Source organism: Barbatula barbatula (assembly GCF_947034865.1).
Source record: "Barbatula barbatula genome assembly, chromosome: 15".
Taxonomy (NCBI): Eukaryota; Metazoa; Chordata; class Actinopteri; order Cypriniformes; family Nemacheilidae; genus Barbatula; species Barbatula barbatula.
In genome coordinates, this window is record NC_136778.1 from 4,136,309 (window position 1) to 4,148,974 (window position 12,666).

A 12,666-nucleotide genomic window follows, 5' to 3' on the forward strand; every position below is an offset into this window, starting at 1 on the left:
GCTCACACACAAAACAATGTTAAATTCATGTAGATGCTCGATTTGATAAAACGGGATTTGTGAATATTGTATTCCATGACATATTATTATGTGTCTAATATATAACTGGTTGTTATTAATTAAATTTATTTTATTTATAATTCTGTGACTTTAAAGCAAAAATGTATACACTCCTTTCAACAATACAATTGTATGTTTACATTAGTTTATCTAATATTTACCAATCTGTCACTGAGCACACTTTACAAACTCAAAAGCCAGTCAAATATAGCTTTCACAAACAGCCAATGGGAATTCTGACTCCTCCCACTCTTGTTTTATCATTTTAAGCAGTTGAAAAAAACGATTTAAGATTCATTGCTGACAGAAAATGCAGTTGATTTATGAGAGAAATACAATAGATTTGTTTACTGGACTTAAAGACGTTTAGTTTTCTCAAAATGGTTGATGCATTCTGTGGCACATGGAAACTAGTCAGCAGTGACAACTTTGATGAGTACCTGAAAGCCATAGGTAAGATTATTATTGTAAAATATTAAAAGCGTTAAACAGTAATCATTATTAGCATTGCAAATTATGTCATCAGCAATAACAAGAAAAGGAAAAGAGGAATGCTTTTTTATTGTTATTCACATGATGCATGCTTCTTTCCAAGGTGTTGGGTTTGCAATAAGACAAGCTGCAGGTGTGCTTAAACCCACACTCATCATCTCAAAACAAGGGGACAAAGTGATCTGTAAAACACAGAGTACTTTCAAGAACTCTGAGATCTCCTTTAGTCTGGGTGAAGAGTTTGATGAGACCACTCCTGATGGAAGGCAATGTAAGGTAAGGTTTACGGGGATCTGTTGGGAACGGTGCGTTCCCATTTCACATACATAACGATAAAGAGATGCGCTCTGTGTGAAGCTCTCATAACGTGTGGCGTCTATTTATCAGTCCACTGTGGTTATGGATGGTGACCGGCTTGTGCAAGTGCAGAAGTGGAATGGTAAAGAAACCACCTATGCCTGGGAGATTAAGGATGGAAAGATGGTTGCAGTGAGTGTCTACCATTTTTGACAGTGCATAGTTGTTTTAAGTGATGTAAAACGTTTTATCTGACCCCTGTTATTATATATTTTTTCACTTTCTCTAGAAACTCACCACCGAGGGCGTGGTAGCTGTGAGAAGCTATGAGAGAGCATGAGTCTGAACATCTTGACAGGGTGTGTTCCTTTTCACTGGCCAGCAACAGATGAGAAGTGCTTTAATAATTCATGTAAGACGAATCTTGCACTCCATTATACCCAAATCAAAGCACGGACATATTTGGATCGTTTTTTAAATGGCTTGTCATTAAGGCTCCTTTGTGAGCGTGTAAATCTGTTTAATAAACAACCAAGCAAAAAAACGCACTGTGTGTTCAGTTAATAGATGAAGGGAAGAATTTTCAAGATGAACTCACAGTAACATCTATCGTGTGTTTCACGAATAGAGGTGAGATTTGTAATGGTTTCGTTGTTTCATTTAATGGCTGGTTCCATTGGGACCACATATGCCGTGACCACCTATATTTCGATCAATATGTGGCAGTACAAAATAAACCCCCAAACACATAAATAAATAAACCCACTCTAAGAAATACCTTACAACAACAGAACCACATCATAGAAATATTATGTAATGGTTGTTGTGGGAATTGTACTGGGTCTCTACTGCTACTGTGTTGAGTTATTTTAATGGGACATTTGTTGCAGATGTGAAGCAATAGAACACTATATAATCCCACTGAAATAAGACCCAAAACACACAACAGTAATGGTTGAATTGGTTTTCCTGGTAAATGACACTAGATTCATGAAGGTAATATATATTTGTACTTAACGTTTTTTCAAGCAGTCTGTTCACTTCCTGATGTAAATAAATGGCACAATGTTTGCTAGATATACAAGTATGTATTAAAATCTTGCATTGATGAGACTGTAGATTTGCACAATATCCTTTAGGCTACGTGCGCGTGATTGCAGAAGGTCACGTGAGCGCGGCTGTTTTTCCTGTTTTAGTTTATACGGGTGAGGTTCAATAACACAAACAGAAAGCCGCGAAGCTTTCAACATGGTTTTACTCGTTACGTGGGGTTTGTTCGGTGTGTTGTACCTGCAGGTTTCGGCGGCGCCGGTGAGTGAGATCAAACACCTGCGACAATGTAAGTGTTACAGATCAGCCGGCACAGGTGGAGCGTTTGTCGGCTTGTGCACCATGACGCTTTGTTTGCATTTGCATTTGCATTTGCATTTTCTGTTGCTGTTTTTGTGGTTGTTCGTTTTAAGTTGCGTAGCTCACGGAGTTTCTTATTTACAATAAATCAGCGTCCATTGTAAACTTAGCCTAATGTAAATATGTTGTGTTTGGAAACACCCTTTTATTTAAAGTAGGCGCTATTCATGAATATCCCTCATTTTCATCTTGACGAAATCCAGTTTCATAATTCACTTTGTGTAAGCGAGGAGCTCTATGAAAGGCACAGTACACCTAAAAATGATAATTCATCATTTATTCATCCATGTAGATCAGTGGTCTCCAACGTGGTGCCCCCTAAACACAGGGCTCAACAATAATGCTCGAGACAGTTGACAAATCTGTGACTATACCGATCAGCCAGTCGTCATGAACGTTTATTATTAGCAAGTGTTATAAGCTTTAATATATTCCAAATATATCTGAAAGAAAACTGACTTTGGTTCCGTCAGCGTAAAAATAAGGCATCACATGTTTAAAGTTTGAAAGTATGTTATCAACAAGTAGCCCTCTAGAGTACTTTAGGCTAGATATTTTGGTAGCCCTCGCTTACAAAACTTGTATTGCTTTTTTACATTCTCTGTCTTAATACCTGCATATGACCCTTTTGCAAAACACAAAGGATATTTTAATGATAATTGGTATCCCACATGTTTGGCAATGCATTGACATACATTGTATGCAATCCTAAAATATTCTCATAATATTCTTTTGGTATAAAGAAATTTTTTGGGGCGGACTGTCCCTTGAATACACGTACCTTGTCTTGTCTCGACGACTTGTTTCCACTATGAATAATGTTGCAGTACTTCTGTTACTTTGGTTTATGGGATATTTTATAGCTCTGTTGATTTCTCACCATTGTAAATCCCAGGTAAATTCTGGCATATCTCCGACTTGCACTTGGATCCGACCTATCATGTCACAGAAGACCGTACCAAGGTGTGCTTTTCTTCCAAGGGCGTTCCTGCATTGGACCCTGGAGAGTTTGGAGATTTCTTGTGTGATTCCCCTTACCAACTTATTCTTTCGGCATTAGATTATATGAAACACGCGGATATTCAACCCGAGTTCATTATCTGGACAGGGTAGGATAATACAACACAATACAAATGCCTTATAGGTTTATTTTCTGTGCATTCACATGATTTTTGTTTGGCATTTTAGTATTTAAATGCAAAATGTGTTATTTCTGCAACACTAGTGCTGTTAACGTCAATAATAAACATTTAATATAGAATTGGGTGAGTAACATAAAGGTCATGGGTCCGAGGGAGCGGACGTACTGAAAAAAGCCACTTCGGATACAGCATCTGCCAAATGTATAAATGGATATATTATGTTCTCTTCTGCAGAGACAGCCCTCCACATGTCCCCAAAGAGAAGCTGTCTACCGATATAGTCATCAATGTTATTGCTAATATGACTCACACAATACGACAATACTTCCCCAACCTGCCGGTGTACCCTGCCCTGGGCAACCACGACTACTGGCCACAGGTATAAAAAACCACAGGATACCAACCAGATGTCTTTTAAGCCTTCTTGTCATTTCTTTTCCCTAAAAGCATCAATTATGTTCAGGATCAGTTACCAACATCTGAAAATGAGATTTATGATGCAGTAGCCAAGCTCTGGTACCCTTGGTTAAGCCCAGCAGCTGTACCTACTTTGCTAAGAGGTAAGTACTAAAAAAAACACAATGCTTACTAATTCATACTGTACTTTATATAGACATTTAAAGGTTATGTTATTACGTAGAGATCAAAACTAAGTTTGCTTGTCTCATAAACTGGTCAGGCAGGTCTTTTAAAGAGTTGTTTTGGACTTTTTTTCAAAACTGAAAGGGTAAGCATGAGCTTGCGCAGGCTTGTGTACAGGGATTTTCAATAAAAAAAGTCTTATTTTGCGTTCTGCACAAAAGAGTCTTGTACAGATTTTACACAACATGAGGGTGAAAAAAATTATGAACTATCCCTTTAAGAATTTTTAAGCGGGTTAGAATATTTTTTTTTCTTTTTATATCACTTGTGTGTGTTAAGGTGGCTTTTACTCCCATGTGATCAAACCCGGTCTACGTCTGGTGAGTCTGAACACAAACCTGTACTACAGTCCTAATAAAGTGACCGTGAATGTGAGTGACCCCGCCGGGCAGTTTCAATGGCTTCAGGAAACGCTGGAGTTGTCGAGGCAGAACCTTGAGAAAGTGAGACCCGAGAGGAATTTAAATGCATCACATTTAATATCAGAATGTAAATTCACAAGTGCATAGTAGTACGGCCGTGTAAGTGATGTCGGCGTTTATGTGAGGTGACATGGGAGTGTAATTTATCTCTCTTCTCTTTCTCTGAGGTCTATGTAATTGCTCACGTCCCGATTGGTTACCTTCCTTTCGCCACAAATACGACAGCCGTCCGAGAATACCACAACGAACGACTGGTGAAGATATTTCGCAGCTACAGTGACGTCATTCAGGGTCAGTTTTACGGCCACACGCATCGAGACAGCATAATGGTTCTGCTGGATCAGCAAGGTAACAACTGTTCAACCCTAGTACATTTTTAGGAGAATATTCTTAAAGGTGCAGTGTGTAATTTTTTGCAGGATCTACTGACACAAATGCAATATAATACATGTCTTCAGAGGTGTATAAAGACCTTACATAATGAAGCATTATGTTTTTATTACCTAAGTATTTCTATCTACATACACCCCTTACATGGAAGTCGTCATGTAGCTCTAACTTTCTACAGTAGCTCTAAACGGACAAACCGCTCTACAGGGCGCGTTTCATTATTAAGTTATCTCCTTCAAGAAGAAGCAAAAACGTGACGACACCTTAGTCATGTGTCAGCGCCCGTAGTGCTTCGAAAGGGAAGAGGGTGGATTGAGCCGTTGGTTGCAATTCGCAACCTTACCACTAGATGCCACTAAATTTCATACACTGGTCTTTAACCAAGAATATCGCATGTCATAATGAATGTAAAAGTTAATTCATATATTATTCGTTTATTCAAGGTGAACCTGTGAACTCCATATTCGTCACATCGGCTGTTACACCTATTAAAAGTCTATTAGAGCCGTATTCAAACAACCCTGCTGTCCGCGCATATCTGTACAACCCACAGGATTATGGTTTACTGGTAAGTGTACACTTTGTTTTACTGCCAGCATATTTATTAAAGAATCATTAGTACTTATAATATTCAGCGTATGTCTTCTGAATAAACACTGAATTGAGGCCATTGAGGTTTGAAGCTAAATGTTTTGGCTTTATTCTAATAGATGAGAAAACAGTCTTTCGTTTAAAAGGTCACTACTACACCACTTCTCTTTCTCTTCCTGTTCCTCAATCTTTCTGAAAATTATTGATGCTGGTGTCAGTTCTTATTAAAGGGTGTGTTCAAGCAAAGGTGTCATCTCGCATCACCTTTAATAAAACCCCTCTCTCTTTTCATCTAAAGGATATTTGGCAGTATTATTTAAATCTCACAGAAGCCAACATGGAGAAAAGGTCAGAATGGAAGCTGGAATACATCATGACCGAAGCATTTGATATCGAGGACATTCAGCCCCGCAGCTTGCATGAACTTGCCCTTAGGTTAGCGCAGCCACAGAGCAAGGCCTTTGTGAAGTATTTTAACCATTTCATGGTGAGTTATGACCTAAGAATCAAATGTGAGGGGTACTGCCAGACGGCTCAGATTTGTTCCGTGCAGTTTTTGGATAAGGAGTCGTACTCAAAGTGTATTGTGAAAGCAGGCGGACAAAATGCGTAAGTGGATTGAACTTTAGAAGAAAGATTCTCATTATTGTACTACACACAGTATTTAGTTACGTTAAAAATTACGTTTTTATTTACTTTTTGGAAGGTGACAAACAACATTACATAATAAAGCAGGTTTGCAGATTTCTACCGGTTTTCACTATAAAAGAAAAATACAGTACAACATAAAACAATTGAAATATTTTTTCAGCATAAATAATTTAAATTTTCTACTTTTATCATTGCATTACTTTAAAAGTGTATTAGCTTTTTCTTGATTTTTTTCGGTGATGTATGATCTGTTCTTGACGGGTTTTAATCCGATTTATTCATGAAGTAATGATAAAAGTGCACTTTACAAATCTCGCTGTCTTTAAATGATTGTAAAACATTTTTATTTAAGTAACGTTTTAAATCTGTAGATGCTTAAATAATAGATTTTTTTAAATAATTTTAGAGACCTGTTTAACAATTATAAGTCTGCTGCTAAATATTAAAAAAAGATAAAAGTCCTTTGATTTAACTGGACTGTGTAGTTGCAACCTTCTGTGTTAAAAATAAAATATTAAAAGTTTACTATGTCGTTCATTATGTAACAGAATATTTCACTATATTATTTACTTATTACTTTTTTATGTTAAAAAGTATATTTACACTAACAAATTAAGTAAATCCTACTAGTTTTTTTGTTTTGTTTTAAGCAGGCCACCTGCTAAAAACACCAAGCAAAAACTACTCCAAACTGCATCCTTTAAGATGTGCAGGGGGGTCCGCTATCCTCCGTCTCTGTACCCCACTCTGAGGCCCCGACCCCTCACAGGTCTACCGTCTGTCCGGTGCCTCCACTGAGAGGTTATGAAAAGTTCCCTCTTTCATTTGTCTGGACTTCTAGCCTATGTGGTCATTAGCTTTTAAGGGCTACACTGTCTTTAATGACTCACAATAGTTTGTGGGAAGGATTGTGGAGGCAGAAATATCATCGACAAAAGGGGCGCCGAGGTAACTCTTCAACGACAGGCTTTGATGCTCTAATGAACGTGAATCAGTGCGTTACCAATCATGTTCCCCTTAGAGACTCGTCTGCAATTGGGACGAGTCAATATTTGCCCGCCGCTTAAGGAAGGATGGTTTGTCCAACATGGGCCAGGCGGGCGGTGATGAGGTGGGCCAACGTGTGACAGACGCATAAATCTGGAAGAGTTTTGTGTCCCTTTTTAGGTTGGCGAATGAAGATGTTGGTCTTGCTTGCAAAGAGCCGTCTTAAATGAAAACAAAAAAACCCAGCTGAAATTAAAATATTGGAATAGAATAAATATGTTTCTTATTCGTGGATGTAATACATTAATTTATGTTAACTTATAAAATGTACAGTTATAAATGTATAAAGTTATACATTTACCAATGGAAACCATTACAGAATTCGCTGCGAGGCTCAAACATCCATTTCTGTAAATATGTGAAAGCTCATAATCGTATCAAATTATCCGTTGGCCGATGAGCTAGTTATTGCTGTCACATACATTCAACGGGGCTGGCAGTCCGATGTCTACTTTAAGAGTTAAAGAGCTGTAACAGGGAAGGTCAATGTTAGAATCGGGCACGGGTCAGCTCAGAACTGATTACAGGGCCTCGTTACGCCCGAGTAAACCATCATCAGAGTCAAAGCATTGCTTTGATGAACCTGTTTAACCAACTGCACTATTTAAGCTGTGGATTACTGTGATGACTGCATAACCATGGCAGCCCCCGGGGATTCAGCATTTGTGGAATATGCTGGTTAATTTTATGAGCGGCATGAACTTTCTTTGAAAAGCGAGGATTACTACTGCTCCATTAGGTTTAGAAATTGTGTGAGGACCTAATTTTTAAATAGCAGTTTTTTTCTAGCCAGAATATAAATATTTTTGTAAAAATACAGTATTTTAAAATGAAAAGGAATTAGATCACTAGGCTACTGTCTCAATTATTTCTCCTAGACATCAATGAGATTAAATAGAGAAGAAATAGAAACATTTACTTCAGTTACTTCTGCAAATCAGATATTTCTGAGGAGTTTAAGAAAAGATCTCAACAAACTGTCACAAACTGAGCTGAAATCAATGAAAAGTGAATATTATTGATGATATTATGAACGGAAACATTTCTTAAACAATCAAATTCAACCAAATCCAGATTGTTTCCCTTTGCAATCCACATTCATTTGACATCTCTGTAATCTTAATGGATTTTAACAATGTTTTATTTCTCCTATAATACCATCATTTTGTGCAACTATTAGAATATGCATCTAAGCATTAACATGGAGCTTCTTTACACTTCATTATCCTCTTTAATTACATTTGAGTTTAATTAATAGCGTGACACATTTATTAGCCTATTACTACACTTTTAGGCTTCATTTAAAGACCGCTGTGTCAGCTTTAAACTGTATTCCGTGGCGTTTTTTCATGAAACGTCTAATGTGACTTTTGCCCAAGGGGGTTGTGATCCATTTAAGCTGAACACACTGAAAATGCAATGTCATCTGGGAACCTTTGGCAGCCTTTTTATGTGTTTACAAACCAATACCAATATTTATTTTGCATGCAGGGCAGAATGTAAATAGTGATGCACCCGTACAGAACTTTCAGCATTGGCGTTGAGAAGAAACTTATTAACTATAAGCAAAAGGCACTCACTCAAAGGTTACCCAGACAGATGTACATGGCATTTAACATCATTTTTCCATTTCATTCCAATTTTTATTTTGTTAGAATTTAATCCAACAACTTTCCACACATATAAGTTCTCTCTACAGCGATTTACAAATGATTTGCTTATTAAGTCGACAAATGATGAATGAAAACCCAGTGCAAAACAGTTATTCATTTCGAGATCACTACTCATTCGCAATTAAAATCTTAAAATACCTTTCCAAGGCCATTGTCTTGTTCTTTCCCTAAACTGTGTTCTGTTAGAAGCAATTGTTCTAATGGATGCAATTTGATTTCAATGCCATCATACTGCACAGTACATTAACATTAGGACAGGGAGGGATAGTTCTTTTAGATCATCTACTGAAAGTCCCGCAGCATTTATTTATGGGAGCCATCTGTTTTCATATATTTCATCAATGTTGAAAGTGTAAAAAAGAAGAACATTTTCTGAGAGTTAGCATGGGCGTGTTAATATCATGCTTAAATTCTCGTCTGCAGTATTCAATGAGAATTTCACACTATACGTTCAGTGAAATGCAAATGTCCCGGGCTGCCCTTTAAACATCCCTATGTGACGGATTCACTACTGCAGTATGCATAGAAGTATTTACAAACAATATTCTTATACGCTTTAGAATGAACATAAAAACTCAAATGTGCAATAAATGGAAAGTGGCTGTCAAAGCAAAATGCTGTACACTAAAGCTTCAATGCTCACCATGGGTGTGATGACATGAATCAACTGGATTAAGAAATCACAAATATCCTATCAACACATTCAGATCTGATTTTGCATGTACAATACTGGGAAAATGCTTTGACGGTTGTCTTTCAAGGTTGGGTAACAAAGCACTGCATGATTTCTCTTGTGGCGTCAAAATGTGACTTGTGGCGTTTTGGGTTATGTAAACCCTGCAAAGTATGACATAAATCACTTCCTCTTCTTTTTCCAGTTCTTTGCTGCTTTGTCGGATGCAATGCAGAGGTTTGTCTTATCGGTCAACATATGCTTACCCCAGATCAGTGACTGAAAAAATTTATGTTGGGAGCTTTGCATCCGACAAAGCAGCAAAGAACTGGAAAAAGAAGAGGAAGTGATTAAATGTAAATATGTCCAGGGAAAAGTTTAATCTAAGAAATGAGGAACAGTTCTCTTTTGGGAAGTTTTATAGCATCTCTTTGTGTGACGTTTCATCTATGCCTTACATGCTTTGTTGGGAGCTTTGTGTTATTTTGGAGTGACACTATGGTTTTAATGTATCCAGAACTGGGGTTGGGCTAGAGTCCATTAAGATAACAAATGCAAACGATTGGAGACAACAGGCAAGAGACATAATGCAGTTAGGCAAAGTTCAGAACTCATAGAAGCAGGCAATAAGCAAACAAATCCAAACAGGAACAAATAAATAAATAGGCAAAAGGTCCACGCACAAGAAAACAGACAATGGCTATAAAAACACTTAACAAGGCAGTGAAAACTGGCAATACTTGTTCCCTTAAGCACATGGCTTAGAAAGCTACAAACGGGAAGTTCCATTTAAACTCAGGTGACAGCTTCACCTGGTGGAGGGATAAACTGTTTTATCAGCTGAGGGGTTAAAGTGTTTCAATAATCTTATTACATATACATATAATATGTCTGTTACACTATTAATACACACCCTCACTTTAATCTTGATATCAGGGTGAGATGATGCTCGTGACAGACTCATTTCTAGCATTAAAAACTAAAGTCTTTCAAATGACTGAGTACAGAACTGAACATTTTATAAGACCTTGGGTTTCTGCCTGCACAACTCAATACAATGCGTTACAAAGAAAGGCTGAAAAAAGTGAACTGATAAATCATTGAGTGGTTGACCTAGAATCTCCAAAGGGAAGAAGTGCTTTATAGTAGGCGTAGACTAAAGAAATGTTATGAATTTCAAGTGCTCACCAAAATTCAGCTTGTGTTAAGTGTGCCACAACTTTTTAATGCCCAATATTGAGACATACGGAATCGATAAATTAAAAAGTCATGAGGTTATATAATACAGTATGAGTATTTTCGGCCTATTGGTTTCTAATAGACTCGCACAGTGCAGAGTGTTTCTATACTGCCACCTTCCGGTGAAAGACACTTATTACAAGCTTTTCCAGTCAATTATTTTGCATAGTAGATAACCAAAAGCCCTGACGCATAATTTAGCTCATGCAAACCATCACACGGTTAATAAATATAGCAAGATATTGTAATTCTATCGCTGGTTACTGAGTTTCTTATGGTAAATGTTCAACGCACAGTATAATGTATGTATCAGGTGTGTTTGCCTGTTTCAGAACTGTATTAAGAATTCCTTTTTCATTCTATTATTTAATTTTATAACAATTGAGATAACATTTTTTAAACTAAAATTTCAGTTTACAAATTATAAATGAGGCAGTTAACATTCTAATAAATGTTGGGTTATTGGATCATTTAGTCAAAACCAACCCTGTTGGGATAAAAAAATGTACCTACTAGCTGTTTTAACCCATTGTTTGGTCAAAACTTTTGAGTTTGTCAATATTTGACCCAACTATGGGTTGAAATAATCATAGTGTGTATTGCTGCTTTAGGTGAACTCTTAAATAAATTTGATCCAAATTTAAGGCAATCCTTTAATTCAGAATTTTGTTGAACATTCACAGTAAAAATAATAAACATAAGTTTTTGAAGTGCAATCAATCAGTCATTTCATCTCATTATTTTAAATTTTTCTAATCTTTTAACATAATATCAACTTTTCAATATGCGTCCATTCATGCGTGCAATAATTAGATGTGACATTACTTGTCAACAAATAATAAGCATTTTGTGTACAGACCAGCTTTTTACACTCTATTTATCGCAAGTATGTAATTGAACCCATTTCACTATACAACACTGCAAGTCTGCCCAGATGTCACTATTGGGAGACATGGTTGATGTTACTGCTAAAAGGCAAGTATCCATCTGGCGTGTAATTTATCATAGATTATGTAAAGTCTCACTCAGAAAATAACACAGCAAATATATTAGCCGATGCTGCCAGTGCAGCGCAGGTCATCTGAATTTTGGGCAAAATATCCCAAGGCTTCTTGAACCTCATCCACTAATGTTAATTTATAGCTGGTGTAGTCACACCAGTGGCATGTTAACTGTTCATTAAAAAAGGTTTCTAATGATTGTTAGGGAGAGAAATTGTGGAGTTTTGTTTGTTTGTTACAGAGAGTTTGGTTGGCCGGGGGCATGCCAGCATCCGCCAATCTGGTCTGCATCGATAAGCTCTTGGACATTGCCTTGATGTGTAACATTTAATCGCACCAGTGGTTTTCATTTCATCCAAGAATATCACATCAAAATCTCATCTCGCGAAGTAGTTCTTGTTTCTAAACATGCAAACGATTGAGTTCTGTGTACTTGAATTTCAAATTATGTTTCACATTTAGTGAACTGTATTGACCTTCCATGTTATAGTGATTACTTGGGAATTAAATTACATTGAACAAATGGGATGGGATTATATAAAATCAATGAGGCTGTTAGAGGCTTATTTGAATGATACACTGATGTAAATATGTGTACAAGTATGGTTTATGTCAGGATTGACAGAATGCAGAATTTATTTCAATAGATAATTTAAACAAGAATACTTGAACAAGAATGAAAAATAAAGGTAGAAGGCACTTCAAAGAAATGCAAATATGTATACATATCATATGTGTCCACACAAGAGTTCACCAAATGCTACTGTAAAGGTGAAAGAAATATAAAAATATCAGAAATATAAAAACATTCATAATATGACATTGTTTATTTTAAATATTGTACATTTCCTCTTTTTCATGAAGAATTATGTCAGGTAATTGTATTTTTATTTAAGTTTTAGATATTATTACTAAAAACAAGACAAACATGTTTAG

General features: G+C 36.6%; 2 protein-coding genes across 2 annotated transcripts; both read left to right on the plus strand.

The window, feature by feature from the left end:
• The first annotated feature begins 350 nt into the window (after positions 1-350).
• fabp7b (fatty acid binding protein 7, brain, b) lies at positions 351-2,188 on the plus strand. Its single transcript, XM_079475356.1, has 4 exons — positions 351-513; positions 656-828; positions 940-1,041; positions 1,139-2,188. The coding sequence occupies exons 1-4, from the start codon at positions 441-443 to the stop codon at positions 1,187-1,189; spliced, it is 399 nt and encodes a 132-aa protein (XP_079331482.1). The 5' UTR covers positions 351-440; the 3' UTR covers positions 1,190-2,188.
• Positions 1,959-6,645, plus strand: smpdl3a (sphingomyelin phosphodiesterase acid like 3A). The gene is made up of 8 exons (XM_079475355.1): positions 1,959-2,188; positions 3,155-3,368; positions 3,636-3,780; positions 3,865-3,961; positions 4,323-4,486; positions 4,633-4,813; positions 5,299-5,423; positions 5,745-6,645. Exons 1-8 carry the CDS (start codon positions 2,098-2,100, stop codon positions 6,057-6,059), a joined length of 1,332 nt encoding a protein of 443 aa, XP_079331481.1. The 5' UTR covers positions 1,959-2,097; the 3' UTR covers positions 6,060-6,645.
• The last annotated feature ends 6,021 nt before the right edge of the window (positions 6,646-12,666 follow it).

What these genes read in the sequence shown, in the direction of transcription:
- smpdl3a (XM_079475355.1), top strand. Translation starts at nt 2,098, where the DNA reads ATGGTTTTACTCGTTACGTGGGGTTTGTTCGGTGTGTTGTACCTGCAG. An exon ending in CGAGGCAGAACCTTGAGAAA is followed by an intron (nt 4,487 to 4,632) that starts GTGAGACCCGAG and finishes TCTTTCTCTGAG; the next exon opens with GTCTATGTAATTGCTCACGT. An exon ending in CACAGGATTATGGTTTACTG is followed by an intron (nt 5,424 to 5,744) that starts GTAAGTGTACAC and finishes TTTCATCTAAAG; the next exon opens with GATATTTGGCAGTATTATTT.
- fabp7b (XM_079475356.1), top strand. Translation starts at nt 441, where the DNA reads ATGGTTGATGCATTCTGTGGCACATGGAAACTAGTCAGCAGTGACAAC. An exon ending in CTGATGGAAGGCAATGTAAG is followed by an intron (nt 829 to 939) that starts GTAAGGTTTACG and finishes TCTATTTATCAG; the next exon opens with TCCACTGTGGTTATGGATGG. An exon ending in AGGATGGAAAGATGGTTGCA is followed by an intron (nt 1,042 to 1,138) that starts GTGAGTGTCTAC and finishes CACTTTCTCTAG; the next exon opens with AAACTCACCACCGAGGGCGT.